Source organism: Oncorhynchus masou, chromosome 25 (assembly GCF_036934945.1).
Source record: "Oncorhynchus masou masou isolate Uvic2021 chromosome 25, UVic_Omas_1.1, whole genome shotgun sequence".
Lineage (NCBI taxonomy): Eukaryota > Metazoa > Chordata > Actinopteri > Salmoniformes > Salmonidae > Oncorhynchus > Oncorhynchus masou.
In genome coordinates, this window is record NC_088236.1 from 18427501 (window position 1) to 18449451 (window position 21951).

A 21951-nucleotide genomic window follows, 5' to 3' on the forward strand; every position below is an offset into this window, starting at 1 on the left:
GGGTAGTGCTGTAGGGAGGGAGAAGGGTAGTGCTGTAGGGAGGGAGAAGGGTAGTGCTGTAGGGAGGGAGAAGGGTAGTGCTGTAGGGAGGAGAAGGGTAGTGCTGTAGGGAGGGAAGGGTAGTGCTGTAGGGAGGGAAGGGTAGTGCTGTAGGGAGGGAAGGGTAGTGCTGTAGGGAGGGAAGGGTAGTGCTGTAGGGAGGGAAGGGTAGTGCTGTAGGGAGGGAAGGGTAGTGCTGTAGGGAGGGAGAAGGGTAGTGCTGTAGGGAGGAAGGGTAGTGCTGTAGGGAGGGAAGGGTAGTGCTGTAGGGAGGGAAGGGTAATGCTGTAGGGAGGGAAGGGTAGTGCTGTAGGGAGGGAAGGGTAGTGCTGTAGGGAGGGAAGGGTAGTGCTGTAGGGAGGGAGAAGGGTAGTGCTGTAGGGAGGGAAGGGTAATGCTGTAGGGAGGGAAGGGTAATGCTGTAGGGAGGGGGAAGGGTAGTGCTGTAGGGAGGGAGAAGGGTAGTGCTGTAGGGAGGGAGAAGGGTAGTGCTGTAGGGAGGGAAGGGTAGTGCTGTAGGGAGGGAAGGGTAATGCTGTAGGGAGGGAAGGGTAGTGCTGTAGGGAGGGAAGGGTAGTGCTGTAGGGAGGGAAGGGTAATGCTGTAGGGAGGGAAGGGTAGTGCTGTAGGGAGGGAAGGGTAGTGCTGTAGGGAGGGAAGGGTAGTGCTGTAGGGAGGGAAGGGTAGTGCTGTAGGGAGGGAAGGGTAGTGCTGTAGGGAGGGAAGGGTAATGCCGTAGGGAGGGAAGGGTAGTGCCGTAGGGAGGGAAGGGTAGTGCCGTAGGGAGGGAAGGGTAGTGCCGTAGGGAGGGAAGGGTAATGCCGTAGGGAGAGAAGGGTAGTGCCGTGGGGAGGGAGAAGGGTAGTGCCGTGGGGAGGGAGAAGGGTAGTGCCGTGGGGAGGGAGAAGGGTAGTGCCGTGGGGAGGGAGAAGGGTAGTGCCGTGGGGAGGGAGAATGGTAGTGCCGTGGGGAGGGAGAAGGGTAGTGCCGTGGGGAGGGAGAAGGGTAGTGCCGTGGGGAGGGAGAAGGGTAGTGCCGTGGGGAGGGAGAAGGGTAGTGCCGTGGGGAGGGAGAAGGGTAGTGCCGTGGGGAGGGAGAAGGGTAGTGCCGTGGGGAGGGAGAAGGGTAGTGCCGTGGGGAGGGAAGGGTAGTGCCGTGGGGAGGGAAGGGTAGTGCCGTGGGGAGGGAAGGGTAGTGCCGTGGGGAGGGAAGGGTAGTGCCGTGGGGAGGGAGAAGTGTAGTGCCGTGGGGAGGGAGAAGTGTAGTGCCGTGGGGAGGGAGAAGGGTAGTGCCGTGGGGAGGGAGAAGGAGAGTGCCGTGGGGAGGGAGAAGGGTAGTGCCGTGGGGAGGGAGAAGGGTAGTGCCGTGGGGAGGGAGAAGGGTAGTGCCGTGGGGAGGGAGAAGGGTAGTGCCGTGGGGAGGGAGAAGGGTAATGCCGTGGGGAGGGAGAAGGGTAGTGCCGTGGGGAGGGAGAAGGGTAGGGCCGTGGGGAGGGAGAAGGGTAGGGCCGTGGGGAGGGAGAAGGGTAGGGCCGTGGGGAGGGAGAAGGGTAGGGCCGTGGGGAGGGAGAAGGGTAGGGCCGTGGGGAGGGAGAAGGGTAGTGCCGTGGGGAGGGGGAAAGGTAGTGCCGTGGGGAGGGGGAAGGGTAGTGCCGTGGGGAGGGGGAAGGGTAGTGCCGTGGGGAGGGAAGGGTAGTGCCGTGGGGAGGGAAGGGTAGTGCCGTGGGGAGGGAAGGGTAGTGCCGTGGGGAGGGAAGGGTAGTGCCGTGGGGAGGGAAGGGTAGTGCCGTGGGGAGGGAAGGGTAGTGCTGGAGAGATTTGCATATCAAAGCGTTTCCACTGCCGTTTCACACGTTTAATTATGCAGACCAAAAAAGACTCACCTTGTTGAGGGTATTTTGTTTTGTCCACATTTTGAACATTTACCGACAAATTTTCTGTTTCCATCAGGTCTGTATTGACATTTTTTTAAATCCAGCATAAGGTTGGACGGAAACCTGGTTGTAGGTAAGAGAAATGCAGAGAGAAGGATGGAAAGAAACCAGGAATAACACCATCACTCAGTGATAGTGACCCCAGCCCGGTGAAGACACACACACACAAAACGCATCAGGCCTGGCGCCACACTCGGTTTAACAGAATGGGGCCGTAGAGATGATCCATAGGTGATTATGTCTCAGCTAATGGGAGATAATTTCTCGCTTTGCTGATGATGGCAGAGATGGATGGGGTTATACACACACACACACACACACACAACCATGTCAGCGCTAAGCCCTCCGTTACCTGGAGGAAACTCTGTAACCCCCCCCCCGAGCAACAACTGGACTGACCGAGAAAGAACATGAGAAGAATAAGGAGAAAGAGATAGTAGTGAAAAGGAGTCAGAGAGGGAGAAGGAGACCGAGAGGGGGAGAGAGATTCAGAGAGCGGCAGAGGGAGAGGGAGACAGAGATCCAGAAAGAGGCAGAGGGTGAAGGAGACCGAGAGGGGGAGAGAGATTCAGAGAGCGGCAGAGGGAGAGGGAGACAGAGATCCAGAAAGAGGCAGAGGGTGAAGGAGACCGAGAGGGGGAGAGAGATTCAGAGAGCGGCAGAGGGAGAGGGAGACAGAGATCCAGAAAGAGGCAGAGGGTGAAGGAGACCGAGAGGGGGAGAGAGATTCAGAGAGCGGCAGAGGGAGAGGGAGACAGAGATCCAGAAAGAGGCAGAGGGTGAAGGAGACCGAGAGGGATTCAGAGAGAAGGGGAAAGCAACAGTGAGAGAGAGATTCAGAGGAGGGAGGAGACAGAGCAAGAGAGAGATTCAAATAAAGGGACAGAGAGAGAGGTTCAGAGAATAAGGCAGAGAGACAGACCTAGACAAGTAGACCGACTTAAAGGGGAATATTGACAACCCTAAAGTCTACTTTATTAGCCAATCTATGACTGAGCAATGTCATATCATTCTTTAATATATGCTTTTTATAGTTGAGCTTTTTATGAATACAGCCAGCCTGTGTTAATGTCCCTCCACTCCAAGCCCTGATTATGAGTATGGGCCTCCTCCTTGTCAAATCCCCCTCTACAGAGATGGACAGAGGCCCACAGGACAGGTCCCTCTCTGTCTACAGAGGTGGGCCATTTAAAAAAAAGTCCTGCACTATGTATGTAATGGGGTGCTATTTGGGATGCAGTCTAGGTCCCACCTAACCCCAGATACTCCTGCCCCTGTTCCTCTCGCTCTCTCTGTGCTGTGTAGAACTTCTCCCGGGTGAAGATGCAGGTGACTATGTCTCTAGCCTCTCTGGTGGGGAAGTCCTCGGACTTCCATGAGGAGTACCTCCGCAGGTCCCTACGCACCATACTGGCCTATGCAGAGGAGGACACCGAGATGCAGAACACACCGCTGCCCTCACAGGTACACACACCACACACACCACACACACCACACCACACACACACCACACACACACACACACCACACACACACACCACACACACCACACACACACCACACACACACACACCACACACACACACACCACACACACACCACACACACACCACACACACACCACACACACACACACACACACACCACACACACACCACACACACACCACACCACACACACACCACACACACACCACACCACACACACACCACACACACACACAACACAACACATGTTGATATCAACCCTAGTGTTATTGTGTAGGTGGATGAGCTGCTGAGGAACTTAAACAGTATCCTGTCAGACACGGTGAAGATGAGAGAGTTCCAGGAAGACCCAGAGATGCTCATGGACCTCATGTACAGGTACTCACTCACTCCTTCACTCCTGCTGTAGGGCTCTGTGTATATTTTTCTCCTGGTTCCTATTCATTTCTTTGTGGATTGGTTTCTTCTCTGTTTGTTCCTCACTATGGAAACCATGTGGTAGCAGTTTTGGGACAGAGATCTGTTTTTGTCTATGTAAATCCATACCGAGTTTGTGTGGGTGTGAATGCAGACTCTCTGTGCATGTGTCATCTGCTTACATTCTGCATATCTACAAATACATTCTTGTTTTTCATTCTGCATAAGCCAAGCATCTGTAAAAGGTTATGAATTATTGAATTTACATTATGCTACCTAAAACTGACTCCCAGCCCTCCTCAAATGCTTCCCTTACCCCAAACTATTCACTCACTGACCTCCCAGCCTAACAGGATGCAAGGAGAACACATTATTATAGCTGATTACAGGACCCGTATACACAAAGCGTCTAATCTAGAATCAGGTCCCACCGTCCGTTCATTACAATCTAAAAGGGAAAACTGATCCTAGATCAGCATTTCTTCTCTGAGAAGTTTTATGAATATAGTCCCAGATCTACAGGAGTACCTAAGAGCTTGAGTACTGGGGTTGGTTTGGATTTCAGCATCACTCCCCCTCTCCCTCCTTCTGTCTCCAGGATAGCGAAGGGTTACCAGACGTCTCCTGACCTGAGGTTGACCTGGCTGCAGAACATGGCGGAAAAACACAAGAACAGGAAGTGTTTTACCGAGTCAGCCATGTGTCTGGTCCATGCTGCAGCCCTGGTGGCTGAATACCTCAGCATGCTGGAGGACCACAAATACCTACCTGTGGGCAGTGTCACCTTTCAGGTGGGTACCTAGACTACTCACTCACTCACTCACTCACTCACTCACTCACTCACTCACTCACTCACTCACTCACTCACTCACTCACTCACTAACGATTATGGTCTGTTGCCATAAAGGGGAACTGTATACTCAATGTAATGTTTCATTGATTGGCTGCTGTCTTGCTTAATCACTTCATGACTTCGTTTTTTGTGAAAAACAAAGCTGTCAGTAATACCTGATTGATTAATTGATTGATTCCCATTTGTAACATGCCGGATGAGTCTGATTGGTTGGTTGCTTCTATAGAACATCTCTCCCAATGTGCTGGAGGAGTCAGCGGTATCAGATGACATACTGTCCCCAGATGAGGACGGTGTCTGTTCAGGACAGTACTTCACCACCAGTGGTCTGGTGGGCCTACTGAAGCAGGCTGCGGAACTCTTCAGCAACGTAAGACACACAGACAGACAAACAGACAAATGCGGATCCTAAATAATGGTACTGCTGCACTCACATAAAGACACTCAACACTGGTGATAATAGTGTGTTGTTGCTTTGTTTTCAGGGTGGTCTGTATGAGACAGTGAATGAAGTGTATAAGATCATAATGCCTGTTCTGGAGGCTCACAGAGATTTCCGGGAGCTGGTCTCTACTCACGAGAAACTCCAGAGAGCCTTCGACAACATCATTCAGAAGGTACAGACCGACATCAGCGTGGACTACTCTATATGAAGGGATTACAGTCACAATACACATGAAGTACTTAGAATTATAGTGAAATGATTACAGTTGGACATTGATGTGCTGTATTTGGAGGAAAGCTGTCTACCTATTTCCTTCACTTGCATGTTAATTATTCTTTTTTGTATATAATGTTACAAGTCGCTTTTACGTCTTTGTCGCGTCGCAGGGCCATAAGAGGATGTTTGGGACATATTTCCGAGTGGGTTTTTATGGGGCCAAGTTTGGAGACCTGGACGAACAGGAGTTTGTTTACAAGGAGCCAGGGATCACCCACCTGCCAGAGATATCCCACAGACTGGAGGTAACTGAGAGAGAGCGTCTGTGTGCGTGTCTGCGTTCATGGGTGCATGCTTTTACTGCATGGATATAAAAACTGCATCTATTCAAATGAGTACCGCATCTATTCATATGAATACTGCATCTATTCACGAGTACTACATTTATTCATATTAGTACTGCATCTATTCATAGGAGTACTGCATCTATTCATAGGAGTACTGCATCTATTCATAGGAGTACTGCATCTATTCATAGGAGTACTGCATTTATTCATAGGAGTACTGCATCTATTCATAGGAGTACTGCATCTATTTATAGGAGTACTGCATCTATTTATAGGAGTACTGCATCTATTTATAGGAGTACTGCATCTATTTATAGGAGTACTGCATCTATTCATAGGAGTACTGTATCTATTGGTGTTGTAGAACTTCTACAGTCAGTGTTTTGGCGATGCCCTGGAGATGATCAAAGACTCCAAAGACATAGACAGAAGCAAACTGGATGCTAACAAGGTACAGTATATGACAGTACACCACCAAACCATCCTGTGTTCCTGCTGTGTCCCTTTTCACTACCTTCTGACTCGCATAAAAGTAGAGATGCATCTAGTTGTTTGTGAATGTCAAATTATTGAGAGGAACATTCACAAACAACTAGATGGATCTCCACTTTTATCCCCTCACTTGCTTTTTCTCTCATTCTCCACCCCTCCGTTCACTCTCTCCCTCTCTCTCTCCCTCCCACAGGCCTACATACAGATCACCTACGTGGAGCCCTTCTTTGATGACTATGAGATGAAAGACCGCCTGACCAACTTTGAGAAGAACTTCAACTTGCGTCGCTTCATGTACACCACGCCCTTCACAAAGGCCGGGCGGCCGCGCGGTGAGCTCAACGAGCAGTACAAGAGGAAGACCATCCTCACCACCATGCACACCTTCCCCTACATCAAGACACGCATCAACGTCATCCAGAAAGAAGAGGTATGCTGGTAGAACAAAGCCTGTTTAGACACGGCTTTTTAACATTGGGTTCATCTTTGCTTTTTGATCATTAATGACTCTTAGCCAATTAGACATTTTTTTTTTTATCTGTCCAAATCTAACTTGTACCTTTTCACTTTCTTTGCCTCTCCTTTCTTCTCATCCTCCCATCCCCAAGTTTGACCTGACTCCCATTGAGGTGGCCATCGAGGACATGCAGAAGAAGACCAGGGAGTTAGCAGTAGCCACACACAGGGAGCAGCCCGATGCTAAGATGCTCCAGATGCTTCTACAGGGCTCTGTGGGAGCCACCGTCAACCAGGTACCTCCAGCCACGTGTCCTGACCCCAAAGGAAAACATTTTTCTGCGTCCCCCACACTGGCATTTTTAACATTAACATTACTGATTTGAAAGTTACTCATTGACTACACACATCAAATGAAGAGGAAAAACAAGTGTGAAAAGCCAACTGAAGTGATGTATCTAGTGTTTCTCGTAGGTGTGAGTTGTATTCTCCTGAATCCTCATCACTAACCTTGAGGAAACATCCAATCTAGGAAGTTAGTAAGTAACTCGATAAAGAGCAGGTGGGAGACATGATACATCAGAGTCCAGTTCAACCATAACATTGTCTGTACAGTGCCTCGGCTGATTCTGTTAACCTTCATTCACAACCTCTTCTTTCATGTCTGCGCTAAACACTGAAACCCTTTAATCTGATGGCTTACAGCTCCCGTCAAACGTTGGCTAAACGCTAAAGTAATGATGTAGTTACACCAGGCCCCAACTCTCTTTTGTATAGTCTATTTTGACAGCGACCCCTGCTTTCACCTGCTGACTGTATACACAACCTTAATGTTCATGCTGTCCATAAACAAACACAGCCCTGGGCCTAATCAGTAGAGAAGGATGGCTCCCCGCTCTCCGTCCGTCTCTCCAGGCCCTAGTCTAGCACATATGTTTGCGAATGAACCCCGATGAGCATTTTAATGCCTGTCCATGTGAGCGTGCTGTGGTTTCATGATAAATATAAGTTAGGATAACACGATCCCAGAGAGGGAATGAATGGGAGCCAAATGGCTGCTTGTAGGCAGGGTTAGTGGTGACATTAGCCACACAGCGATCAGGCTAATCAGGGTCTCCTTCATCTGATCTCTTCCTTATGTCCTGGCTGAACAGTGTGGCCTTTGGACACTTTGGCTGCGTATCACATGGCACCATATTCCTTATGTAATGGGCTCTGGTCAAAAGAAGTCCACTATCTATGAAATAGGGGGCTGTTTGGAACGCATTCATTAATAAGCATTCAGTTAGTTTCCTCTAATGACAGTCATTACTAAGCATTCAGTTAGGAAGTAGTTTCCTCTAATGAAAGCAATTACTGAGTATTCAGTTAGTTTCCTCTAATGAAAGCCATTACTGAGTATTCAGTTAGTTTCCTCTAATGAAAGTCATTACTGAGTATTCAGTTAGTTTCCTCTAATGAAAGTCATTACTGAGTATTCAGTTAGTTTCCTCTAATGAAAGTCATTACTGAGTATTCAGTTAGTTTCCTCTAATGAAAGTCATTACTGAGTATTCAGTTTCCTCTAATGAAAGACATTACTGAGTATTCAGTTAGTTTCCTCGAATGAAAGTCATTACTGAGTATTCAGTTAGTTTCCTCGAATGAAAGTCATTAGTGAGTATTCAGTTAGTTTCCTCGAATGAAAGTCATTACTGAGTATTCAGTTAGTTTCCTCTAATGAAAGTCATTACTGAGTATTCAGTTTCCTCTAATGAAAGTCATTACTGAGTATTCAGTTAGTTTCCTCTAATGAAAGTCATTACTGAGTATTCAGTTAGGAAGTAGTTTCCTCTAATGAAAGTCATTACTGAGTATTCAGTTAGTTTCCTCTAATGAAAGTCATTACTGAGTATTCAGTTAATAAGTAGTTTCCTCTAATGAAAGTCATTACTGAGCATTCAGTTAGGAAGTAGTTTCCTCTAATGAAAGTCATTACTAAGCATTCAGTTAGGAAGTAGTTTCCTCCAATGAAAGTCATTACTGAGTATTCAGTTAGTTTCCTCTAATGAAAGTCATTACTGAGTATTCAGTTAGTTTCCTCTAATGAAAGTCATTACTGAGTATTCAGTTAATAAGTAGTTTCCTCTAATGAAAGTCATTACTGAGCATTCAGTTAGGAAGTAGTTTCCTCTAATGAAAGTCATTACTGAGTATTCAGTTAGTTTCCTCTAATGACAGTCATTACTGAGTATTCAGTTAGGAAGTAGTTTCCTCTAATGAAAGTCATTACTGAGTATTCAGTTAGTTTCCTCTAATGAAAGTCATTACTGAGTATTCAGTTAGTTTCCTCTAATGAAAGTCATTACTGAGTATTCAGTTAGTTTCCTCTAATGAAAGTCATTACTGAGTATTCAGTTAGTTTCCTCTAATGAAAGTCATTACTGAGTATTCAGTTAGTTTCCTCTAATGAAAGTCATTACTGAGTATTCAGTTAGTTTCCTCTAATGAAAGTCATTACTGAGTATTCAGTTAGTTTCCTCTAATGAAAGTCATTACTGAGTATTCAGTTAGTTTCCTCTAATGAAAGTCATTACTGAGTATTCAGTTAATTTCCTCTAATGAAAGTCATTACTGAGTATTCAGTTAGTTTCCTTTAATGAAAGTCATTACTGAGCATTCAGTTAGGAAGTAGTTTCCTCTAATGAAAGTCATTACTAAGCATTCAGTTAGGAAGTAGTTTCCTCTAATGAAAGTCATTACTGAGTATTCAGTTAGTTTCCTTTAATGAAAGTCATTACTGAGTATTCAGTTAGTTTCCTCTAATGAAAGTCATTACTGAGTATTCAGTTAGGAAGTAGTTTCCTCTAATGAAAGTCATTAGTGAGTATTCAGTTAGTTTCCTCTAATGAAAGTCATTACTGAGTATTCAGTTAATTTCCTCTAATGAAAGTCATTACTGAGTATTCAGTTAATTTCCTCTAATGAAAGTCATTACTGAGTATTCAGTTAGTTTCCTCTAATGAAAGTCATTACTGAGTATTCAGTTAGTTTCCTCTAATGAAAGTCATTACTGAGTATTCAGTTAGTTTCCTCTAATGAAAGTCATTACTGAGTATTCAGTTAGTTTCCTCTAATGAAAGTCATTACTGAGTATTCAGTTAGTTTCCTCTAATGAAAGTCATTACTGAGTATTCAGTTAGTTTCCTCTAATGAAAGTCATTAGTGAGTATTCAGTTAGTTTCCTCTAATGAAAGTCATTACTGAGTATTCAGTTAGGAAGTAGTTTCCTCTAATGAAAGTCATTACTGAGTATTCAGTTAGGAAGTAGTTTCCTCTAATGAAAGTCATTAGTGAGTATTCAGTTAGTTTCCTCTAATGAAAGTCATTACTGAGTATTCAGTTAATTTCCTCTAATGAAAGTCATTACTGAGTATTCAGTTAGTTTCCTTTAATGAAAGTCATTACTGAGCATTCAGTTAGGAAGTAGTTTCCTCTAATGAAAGTCATTACTGAGTATTCAGTTAGTTTCCTCTAATGACAGTCATTACTGAGTATTCAGTTAGGAAGTAGTTTCCTCTAATGGAAGTCATTACTGAGTAATCAGTTAGTTTCCTCTAATGAAAGTCATTACTGAGCATTCAGTTAGGAAGTAGTTTCCTCTAATGAAAGTCATTACTAAGCATTCAGTTAGGAAGTAGTTTCCTCTAATGAAAGTCATTACTGAGTATTCAGTTAGTGTCCTTTAATGAAAGTCATTACTGAGTATTCAGTTAGTTTCCTCTAATGAAAGTCATTACTGAGTATTCAGTTAGGAAGTAGTTTCCTCTAATGAAAGTCATTAGTGAGTATTCAGTTAGTTTCCTCTAATGAAAGTCATTACTGAGTATTCAGTTAATTTCCTCTAATGAAAGTCATTACTGAGTATTCAGTTAATTTCCTCTAATGAAAGTCATTACTGAGTATTCAGTTAGTTTCCTCTAATGAAAGTCATTACTGAGTATTCAGTTAGTTTCCTCTAATGAAAGTCATTACTGAGTATTCAGTTAGTTTCCTCTAATGAAAGTCATTACTGAGTATTCAGTTAGGAAGTAGTTTCCTCTGATGAAAGTCATTACTGAGTATTCAGTTAGTTTCCTTTAATGAAAGTCATTACTGAGCATTCAGTTAGGAAGTAGTTTCCTCTAATGACAGTCATTACTGAGTATTCAGTTAGGAAGTAGTTTCCTCTGATGAAAGTCATTACTGAGTATTCAGTTAGTTTCCTCTAATGAAAGTCATTACTGAGTATTCAGTTAGTTTCCTCTAATGAAAGTCATTACTGAGTATTCAGTTAGTTTCCTCTAATGAAAGTCATTACTGAGTATTCAGTTAGTTTCCTCTAATGAAAGTCATTACTGAGTATTCAGTTAGTTTCCTCTAATGAAAGTCATTACTGAGTATTCAGTTAGTTTCCTCTAATGAAAGTCATTACTGAGTATTCAGTTAGGAAGTAGTTTCCTCTAATGAAAGTCATTACTGAGTATTCAGTTAAGAAGTAGTTTCCTCTAATGAAAGTCATTACTGAGTATTCAGTTAAGAAGTAGTTTCCTCGAATGAAAGTCATTACTGAGTATTCAGTTAGGAAGTAGTTTCCTCTAATGAAAGGCATTACTGAGTATTCAGTTAGTTTCCTCTAATGAAAGTCATTACTGAGTATTCAGTTAGTTTCCTCTAATGAAAGTCATTACTGAGTATTCAGTTAGTTTCCTCTAATGAAAGTCAATACTGAGTATTCAGTTAGGAAGTAGTTTCCTCTAATGAAAGTCATTACTGAGTATTCAGTTAGGAAGTAGTTTCCTCTAATGAAAGTCATTATTGAGTATTCAGTTAGTTTCCTCTAATGAAAGTCAGTACTGAGTATTCAGTTAGTTTACTCTAATGAAAGTCATTACTGAGTATTCAGTTAGTTTCCTCTAATGAAAGTCATTACTGAGTATTCAGTTAGGAAGTAGTTTCCTCTAATGAAAGTCATTACTGAGTATTCAGTTAGGAAGTAGTTTCCTCTAATGAAAGTCATTAGTGAGTATTCAGTTAGTTTCCTCTAATGAAAGTCATTACTGAGTATTCAGTTAGTTTCCTCTAATGAAAGTCATTACTGAGTATTCAGTTAGTTTCCTCTAATGAAAGTCATTACTGAGTATTCAGTTAGTTTCCTCTAATGAAAGTCATTACTGAGTATTCAGTTAGTTTCCTCTAATGAAAATCTTTACTGAGCATTCAGTTAGTTTCCTCTAATGAAAGTCATTACTGAGTATTCAGTTAGGAAGTAGTTTCCTCTAATGAAAGTCATTACTGAGTATTCAGTTAGTTTCCTTTAATGAAAGTCATTACTGAGTTTTCAGTTAGTTTCCTCTAATGAAAGTCATTACTGAGTATTCAGTTAGGAAGTAGCTTCCTCTAATGAAAGTCATTACTGAGTATTCAGTTAGGAAGTCCTTTCCTCTAATGAAGATTCCTCTAATGAAAGCAAGGCATTCATCATTGCTCCCCTCTTTTCCTTCCATCCTTCACGTTGTGTGTGTGTGTGTGTGTGTGTGTGTGTGTGTGTGTGTGTGTGTGTGTGTGTGTGTGTGTGTGTGTGTGTGTGTGTGTGTGTGTGGTGTGTAGGGACCGTTGGAGGTGGCCCAGGTCTTTCTGAATGACATCCCAGCAGACCCCAAGCTCTTCCGCCACCACAACAAACTGCGCCTGTGTTTCAAAGAGTTCATCATGAGGTGAGAGCCAATCCAAACACTACCGTGCAACTGCAATCCATGCCTACCAGCCAGTGATGAGAAATACATCAAACGTACACTTTGTGCTCTCACTTTTGATCTTGCTCTGACACAGTTCGATTCTCCATCTTTTCCCCAAAGTGTACACTCGTTTTCAATGCCGGCAATAGTACATTTTGCGGTGGAATACAGTGAGGAAAAAAATAATTTGATCCCCTGCTGATTTTGTATGTTTGCCCACTGACAAAGAAATGATCAGACTATAATTTTAATGGTAGGTTTATTTGAACAGTGAGAGACAGAATAACAACAACAAAATCCAGAAACACACATGTCAAAAATGTTATAAATTGATTTGCATTTTAATGAGGGAAATAAGTATTTGACCCTTCTGCAAAACATGACTTAGCACTTGGTGGAAAAACCCTTGTTGGCAATCACAGAAGTCAGATGTTTCTTGTAGTTGACCACTAGGTTTGCACACATGTCAGGAGGGATTTTGTCCCAGTCCTCTTTGCAGATCTTCTCAAAGTCATTAAGGTTTCGAGGCTGACGTTTGGCAACTCGAACCTGTGGTCTAAGGCAGTGGTCTAAGGCACTGCATCTCAGTGCTAGATGCGTCACTATAGACACCCTGGTTCAAATCCAGACTGTATCACAACCGGCCACAATTGGCCCCGCGTTGTTTGGTTGGTGTAGGCCGTCATTGTATATAAGAATTTGTTCTTAACTGATTTGCCTAATTAAATGAATACAAATGATAATTATAAAAAATGGTGGACATGGAAAAGCAAGCGAATGACAGTAAAAATCAGCTATGTATGCACCACACCATCTTTCTTGGTATTGTGTTATTACTGGAATACATTCCTAGGTGATACTGAAGGAATCTAGACGTGATTTAAAACAACAGCAAGGACATGCGTATTAACTTGTTTTCCCTTTAATATCACTCAGCTGCGTGGAACAGAAAAACATTATTGTTCCCTGGGGACTTTCATTTTAGTTCGAATATTTTAAACATAATTTAAACCAACCGTCTAAACGGATGAGGCAGGGACTATGGTGATTTGGTCCAGGGAGTGTGTCTCTGTGTGCGAGTGTGTATGTGTGTCTCGTATCGTTTGCCTCTGAAAGGTGGCTTTCATTTGGGAACCCTCATGTCACATTCCAACTACGTTAATTGCTGCAAGCAGGCCAGCAAATATCTACCATAATTTCAGAAACATTTATTTTCTTCCATAATCCATGCAAGTTTGCACGAGCTCATTATATTCCAAGTATCCACTTCTCAAGCTGCTATTTGGGCTGCAAGGACGATGGCTAGCTAGTAGCAACACATCAACTGATCTGAGGTTTTTCGGGGGGGAGTGAAATGCTTTTTCCCCCCAGCCCCCTTTTTTTCAGCAGTCCCTATGCATTTACTGTATTCTGTTACATTACATTTTTCATATTACTTGCATTAAAAGGGGAGAGAAGTGCAACCATGTGTTTTATAAGCATCTTCATATTTCCATTTCCCTCTGCCTCGTTTATCCATTATGTATGTTGTAATTGTGACTGCGGGCAGACCAGGCCCCGTACCGTACCTGTCCTCTGAAATGAGGTTCAACCACAGGGTACTGTGTTTGGGCATGGATCGCTATACTCCCTGCCACTCTCAGCACAGTACTACAAGATACACGTTCCTTCCTTGAGCAATCCTGTACTAAAAAAGGAAGCAAGGCTCAGAGAAAGACTGAACATCTAATACAGGTGGACACACAGGTTGCTTAATAAGGTGAAACAATTATTAAATGCCAATGTGAACTGATTTGGGGACAAATCCATGTCGGTCACATAGTTCATTCAGGAAATAAACTGAAATGCATGAAAAGAAAATAAGGAAATGAAATGGATGCATGAACATCCTCATGAAGATGAATGAAAGTAATGTCAGGTCAGTGTTGAGTGATGAAGGTGACTAGAGGAACTCATTCAAGACTTGAGACACAGCATGGTTATATCCCAAATGGTACCATATTCCCTACAGTGTATATAGTGCACTACTTTATGGACCCTGGTCTACTGTACATAGGGAATAGGGTTCCATTTTGGACACGTTCTATGTCCCCCCCCCCCCCCCCTTGTTCCTCTGTAGGTGTGGTGAGGCTGTGGAGAAGAACAAGCACCTGATCACGTTGGACCAGAAGGAGTACCAACAGGAGTTGAAGAAGAACTACAACCGTCTGAGAGAGAACTTGCGGCCCATGCTGGAGAGGAAGATACCCGAGCTCTACAAACCCATCAAACCACGCCTGGGGAACAGGTAACGGATCATCAAAGTGCGCAATGCAGGGTTGAGTCCATTCGGGCCCAAATGTGAGGGGAAATGTTTGGAAACGGAGGAGGTTTATGGTTTCGTCCCAAATGGCACCCCATTCCCTATACCACTATGGCCCCTGGTCCAAAGTAGTGCACTACTGTATATAGGGAAAATAGTTCCATTATGAACACCACAGGAATGTTCATTTTAGTTTCGTGTTAATCCTATTAACAGTCCTGCTTGCTTATGTCATCTGAAAGAATCTGACAGCTGCTGTGTTGTATTTTCATGTTGCCTATGCCCCCATGCAAATGTAATTGAATAGTTTCCTCTCCTCCTCTCTCTCCCCCTCCTCATCTTCTCTGCTGTCCCATCCAAAGGGATTCCGTCAAACGGCTCAGTTTCCGCAGAGCACTGGAGGAAAACTCCTGAGACAGCCAGACAGACTTCTCTATCTGAGGGAATGCTCCAGAGGCCAGAGAGAAAAAGGATGCTGTAAAAGTAGAAAAGGCGGCAAAGGGAAGAGGGAGAGCAGAGGGGAGCTAGCAGTCCTCATTCACCATGGAAGAGCAGTAGTGTACACATGATTACACGGAGGACTTATATAATATCTGAATCAATAACACAACATTGCTAGTTCTCTTGAGTTCTATGATTACTGCTAGTCCTAACGATGCTGCAAACTACTGTGGGTTTGAGAAAGACGAGTACAAGTTCCACATTTAAGGGATACTTCAGGATGTTGGCAATGAAGCCCTTTATCTACTTCCCCAGAGTCAAATGAACTTCTGGATACCATTTTTATGCCTCTGTGGGCAGCTTGAAGGAAGTTGCTAACTAGCGTTAGTTCAACTGCCAACTAGCGTTAGCGCAATGGCTGGAAGTCTTTGGTAACTGTTGGCATGCTAGTAGATGGGTCAAAGACGTATAAGGTTTTCAAAGTAGCAAAAAAACAAAACAGCAATTACAATTCCCTAAAATGCTTTTTTTAATGTTAATTGGAGTGTCACCTATGCCCATATTAGTTATATTCAAGAATAAAGCCAATAATTCATTTTTATTGTGATTTCATATAAATGTACCTTACTGTTTTTTTATTTGATACATTTTTTTGCCCATTTTTCATAATCACAAGGTTAAATATCCATGCTTAGACTGGCAGAAATAGAACTACCCCGAAAAAATGACATTTTATTTTGAATACCACATATTTGATGTGCCACAGGTACAACTCAAAATATGTTGCAGGTTTTTTACAAAAACCTCCTGCCTTACACTGAAAAAAATGCAAAAATCTATGAAAATATCTTTCATTCATGCTTTGAGATTTGTTTTTGTCTCTGAGTCAACAAAACAAAGTTATTGTATTTTAATATAAAATACTGGTGTTATACTCTATGAAAATATTTTGTTTCCCTGAATGACACTGGCACAGAATAGGATTCGCATCCATTAAATGTTATTAGTAGGCTATACTATGATAACACTTAATCAAAGTTTAAAAGTTACATCAACTCCCTCCCCCTTTCTCTCTCAAACATGGTTTACTACTATTTCGTTGCTAATGTTAATAATAATCATTTTACTATAATTTGAGTATGCAGCAACACTTTACGTTGCATTAAGTTGCATTATTGCACGATTATTACATGATAGTTAATGTTGCAATTCTGCATTGTTACACTCTAACTGGTGAATGTATATTCAATGCAGGTACACAAATGCAATTTCAAGATGCCGACACAAAATAGCTACATAAAATGCCCATCAACCTACTTCAATTCAAACTTGTAGAGTCTAGATATTTCATAAAGTGTCCCAAACGTGAAGCAGCTATTAATGATTATAATTCATAATCCATTTGGAATCCATAATTACGTAAGCGTGTGCGTAATATTATATTAACCAAACATAACTACAGTGTAATAGTCAACTTAATGTTAAGTGTTATCCACCCAGCTTTATATCCTATTATATTCTATTCTGTTGCTGACAATAGCATGAAAACAATACCTTTTGTATTTGTATTTATTATGGATCCCCATTAGCTGCTGACAAACAGCAGCTACTCTTCCTGGTGTCCAACAAAATTAAGGCAGTTTATACAATTTTAAAACATTACATTACATTGACAGATTTCACAACACACTGTGTGCCCTCAGGCCCCTTCTTCACCACTACCACATATCTACAGTAGTAAATACATGTGTATGTATAGTGTGTATGTTATCGTGTGTGTGTGTATGTTATCGTGTGCATGTGTCTGTGCCAATGTTTGTTGTTTCACAGTCCACGCTGTTCCACAAGGTGTTTTTCTAACTAATTTTACTGCTTGTGTCAGTTACTTGATGCAGAATAGAGTTCCATGTAGTCATGGCTCTATGTAGTACTGTGTGCCTCCCATAGTCTGTTCTGGACTTGGGGACTGTGAAGAGATCTCTTGTGGGGTATGAATGTGTGCAAGCTGTGTGCCAGTAGTTTAGACAGACAGCTCAGTGCATTCAACATGTCAATACCTCTCCTAAATAAAAGTAGTGATGAGCAAGTAGAGATTGGCATGCATATTATTAATATTAGCTCTCTGTGTACATCCAAGGGCCAGCTGTGCTGCCCTGTTCTTTTTATTTAATTTTTTTGTGGCAGCTGACCACACGACAGAACAGTAGTCAAGGCGCGACAAAACTAGGGCCTGTCGGACATGCCTTGTTGATAGTGTTGTTAAGAAGGCAGAGCATCGCTTTATTATAGACAGACTTCTCACCGTCTTAGCTACTATTGCATCAATATGTTTTGACCATGACAGTTTACAATCTAAAGTTACTCCAAGCAGTTTTGTCATCTCAACTTGCTCAATTTCCAAATTATTTATTACAAGATTTAATTGAGGTTTAGGGTTCAGTGAGTGTTTTGTTCCAGATACAATGCTATAAATATTTAGGGCAAACTTATTCCTTGCCAACCACTCTGAAACTAACTGCAGCTCTTTGAGTGTTGCAGTCATTTCAGTCACTGTAGTAGCTGATGTGTATAGTGTTGAGTCATCCGCATACATAGACACTCTGGCTTTACTCAGGGTCAGTGGTATGTCATTACTAAAAATGGAAAAAAGCAAGGGGCCTTAACAGCTACTCTGTGGAATTCCTGATTCTACCTGGATTATGTTGGACAGGCTTCCATTAAAGAACACCCTCTGTGTTCTGTTAGACAAGTAACTCTTTATCCACATTATAGGGGGCGGCAGGGTAGCCTAGTGGTTAGAGCATTGCAAGTTCAAATCCCCGAGCTGACAAGGGACAAATCTGTAGTTCTGCCCCTGAACAGGCAGTTAACCCACTGTTCCTAGGCCGTCATTGAAAATAAGAATTTGTTCTTAACTGACTTGCCTAGTAAAATAAAGGTAAAAAAAATAGCAGGGGGTGTAAAGCCATAACACGTGCATTTTTCCAGCAGCAAACTATCAATAATGTCAAAAGCTGCACTGAAGTCCAACAAGACGGCGCACACAATCATTTTATCATCAATTTCTCTCAGCCAATCATCAGTCATTTGTGTAAGTGCGGTACTTGTTGAGTGTCCTTCCTGTAATTTACTGAATGACATTGATGAAGCGCAGAAGTCCGGACAAAAGTTATTAAAGTTCAATATTTTTTAGATACAGTATGTCGCCCATTATTCTATATATTGTTCCAAACACTAACACAATTATGCCATGGGTGTTCATTTACATTTTTAGGATGAATTTCTACATTTTAAAAACACTTGTCATTCAAATTTTAACCTGGACAGTTACACTGAAGGATATTTTGTCACTTTAGAGCTCATTAACTCCCTTAATTTAATAGTTTGCAACACAAATATTTCTGGGTCAAAAGAAGGGTAAGAGTTGTGTGATTTAATATTATATATTTCTTTTTATGTTAAATGAATGGCCTATGGACACAACATTTACATGCCTCGTCATTGACTTAGATACCAGTAATTGCGGTAACGCTAGTTAGAATTGTCTCGCAAAACTACCTCCAGCTTTCTTCATACTGGATGCAAAGACATAAAAATGGTGGTATCCATGAGTTCATCTGACTCTGAGGAAGTAGATAAAGGGCTTCATTGCCAAAATCCCAAAGTATCCCTTTAAGGTCCTTGCAGGTCCAGGTGTGTGTGTGTGTGTGTGTGTGTGTGTGTGTGTGTGTGTGTGTGTGTGTGTGTGTGTGTGTGTGTGTGTGTGTGTGTGTGTGTGTGTGTGTGTGTGTGTGTGTGTGTGTGTGTGTGTGTGTGTGTGTGTGTGTGTGTGTGTGTGTGTGTGTGTGTGTGTGTGTGTGTGTGTGTGTGTGTGGAAGTGTTCAGTTATTCTTGTGGAGACCAGAAATCCCCGCAAGAATAGTAAACAAACAAAAATTTGACCAACTGGGGACATTTTATTAGTCCCCACAAGGTCAAATTTCTAGGGAGTTTAGGGTTAAGGTTAGAAATAGTGTTAGAACTATGTTAGGGGTTAAGGTTAGGTTTTTGGGTTAGGGTTAGGGCAAGAGTACGGATTAGGTTTAGGGGTTAGGGAAAATATGATTTTGAATGGGACAGAATTGTGTCTCCCCACATGGTAAGCTGTGCAAGACTGTGTGTTTACTTTTTGTCGTTGTCCTGACAAATCACTCTGTTCTGACTCATGACTGATGATAAATCACTCTGTTCTCCAATTTATGATCAATAACTGATGATAATTTACTCTGTTCTCTGCAAAAGGGAATCTGTACTTGCACTCGTATGTGTACAACCCTACAGACTCTCACACTGTAAACATGTAATTCCTCAGTTAACTCGTGATGCTATGTTTGTTATATATGTTTGTTAGACATAATTGGCTGTGTAGATACTCATGGAGATTAATTTATTATGAGTTCACAAATTAGTCATGGTACATACAGTGCCTTCAGAATGTAGTCATACCCTTTAACTTATTCCACATTTTGTTGTTGCAGCCTGAATTCAAAATTGATAAAATATTTTTTTTCCTCACCCATCTACACACAATATCCTATAATGACAAAGTGAAAACATGTTTTCAGACATTTTTGCCAATTTATTGAAAATTAAATACAGAATTTTACAGACGACTTCCCTGGGCCTTCAATGACCTTAAAGGGATACTTTGGGATTTTGGCAATGAAGCTCTTTATCTACTTACATACGTATTCACACCCCTGAGTCAATACTTTGCAGAAGCACCTTTGGCAGTGATTACAGCTGTGTCTTTCTGGGTCTCTACAAGCTTTACACACCTGGATTGTGCAACATTTGCCCATTTATTCCTTTCAAAAAATTTCAAGCTCTGTCAAAGTAGTTGTTGATCATTGGTAGACAACCATTTTCAAGACAAGTAGATTTAAGTCACTGGAACTCGGCGACTTAGGAACATGCACTGTCTTCTTGGTAAGCAACTCCCGTGTAGATTTGGCCTTGTGTTTTAGGTTACTGTCCTCCTGAAAGGTGAATTCATCCTCCCGTGTCTGGTGGAAAGCAGACTGAACCAGGTTTTCTAGGATTTTGCCTGAAAACTCCTCAGTCCTTAACGATTACAAGCATACCCATAACATAATACAGCCACCACTATACTTGAAAAAATGGAGAGTGGTACTCCGTAATGTGTTGTATTGGATTTGCCCCAAACATAACACTTTGTTTTGGAATATTTTTATTATTAGGCTTCATTCTTTTCACTCTGTCAATTAGGTTAGTATTGCGGAGTAACTAAAATGTTGTTGATCCATCCTCAGTTGTCTCCTGTCACAGCCATTAAACTCTAACTGTTTTAAAAACACCATTGGGCTCATGATGAAATCTCTGAGCGGTTTTCTTTTTTCTCCGGCAACTGAGTTAAGAAGGACGCCTGTATCTTTGTAGTGACTGGGTGTATTGATACACCACTGATAGTGTAATTAATAACTTCACCATGCTCAAAGGGATATTCTATCTTTTTTTTCCTCCATTTTTTTTACCCATCTACCAATAGCTATCCTTGTTTGCAAAGCATTGTAAAATCTCCCTGGTCTTATGGTTGAATCTGTGTTTGAAATTCACTGTTCGACTGAGCAACCTTTACAGATAATTGAATGTGTGGGGTACAGCAATGAGGTAGTCATTAAAAAAATCCTGTTAAACCCTGTTAGTCCATGCAATTTATTATGAATTCATATAGGCTTGCCATAACAAAGCGGTTGAATACTTAAGACATTTTAGCTTTTCATCTGAATTAATTTGTAAAAATGTCCCAAAACATAATTCCATTTGGACATTATGGTGTATTGTGTGTGTGTGTGTGTGTGTGTGTGTGTAGGCCAGTGATTTTTTTTCTTCTGTTCTCTAAATAATCCATTTTACTTTCAGGCTATAACAAAAACAAATTGGAAAAAGGGCGAGAATACTTTCTGAAGTCTCTGTATAACTTAACTAAGGCCACCAACCAAACCCAAGTGGCATTTCTGGATTTGCACAGAGAGAAATAATAGATGAATGTTTACAGTTATGATACATTTTGTAATTTTCCTAATGAAAATAAATATTTGAGATAATATACAGTATCAGTTTAGTGGCCAATAACAATATTGAAACAATTGTGGTTACGATGACTGAATGTGACAAAGTCAAGGCACATATCAATACAGTTAAAATACTTATGAAAAAATGATGTATTAGGATGCCAACGTACAATATATTTACTGTATGAACAAGGTTTTAAGTATACCCAGGCTCTTAGTCTTGTCTGTTTGTTGACGTCATGTTGTAGAACCTCATGCATTCCAATAAAGAAATCCTTTGTAATTCTACTAGGAAGACTCAATACTCTGATGCTAAATACTTATGGGCATTCATTCACATTCTATTGTGTTCTGTTACAATGAAGCTGCAAAGTAGTACATTAAGGCTGTGTTTACACAGGCAGCCCAATTCTGATATTTTTCCACTCATTGGTCTTTTGACCAATCACATCAGATCTTTTCACATCAGATCTTTTTCAGAGCTAATCTGATAGGTCAGAATACCAATGAGTGAAAAGAAAAGATCCGAATTGAGCTGACTAAGTAAACACAGCCTAAGTGACGGTGAGTATAGGACAGGCTACAGTGGTCTATCAATAATCACTGGAACCCTTGTTTTTCCTTTTCTTGTTTTTCTTCTTCAGTGCTTTATTGGAAATGTGGGATTTTAGATTATTGTCATGCACACATATC

The 21951-nt window shown here is 41.8% G+C and overlaps 1 protein-coding gene across 4 annotated transcripts in view; it reads left to right on the forward strand.

The window, feature by feature from the left end:
* The window catches only part of LOC135513864 (dedicator of cytokinesis protein 8-like), a 137392-nt gene extending 118422 nt beyond the window's left edge, over positions 1–18970 (forward strand). For all 4 annotated transcript variants that reach the window (XM_064936837.1, XM_064936838.1, XM_064936841.1 and 1 more), the window contains 12 exons: positions 3278–3436; positions 3737–3837; positions 4475–4667; positions 4956–5099; positions 5215–5346; positions 5561–5695; positions 6102–6188; positions 6423–6659; positions 6838–6981; positions 12314–12420; positions 14561–14728; positions 15106–18970. In XM_064936837.1, the coding sequence (XP_064792909.1) occupies positions 3278–3436; positions 3737–3837; positions 4475–4667; positions 4956–5099; positions 5215–5346; positions 5561–5695; positions 6102–6188; positions 6423–6659; positions 6838–6981; positions 12314–12420; positions 14561–14728; positions 15106–15157 (1659 nt within the window). In that variant the 3' untranslated portion in view covers positions 15158–18970. The remainder of the gene's footprint in view (positions 1–3277; positions 3437–3736; positions 3838–4474; positions 4668–4955; positions 5100–5214; positions 5347–5560; positions 5696–6101; positions 6189–6422; positions 6660–6837; positions 6982–12313; positions 12421–14560; positions 14729–15105) is intronic.
* Positions 18971–21951: the final 2981 nt, after the last annotated feature.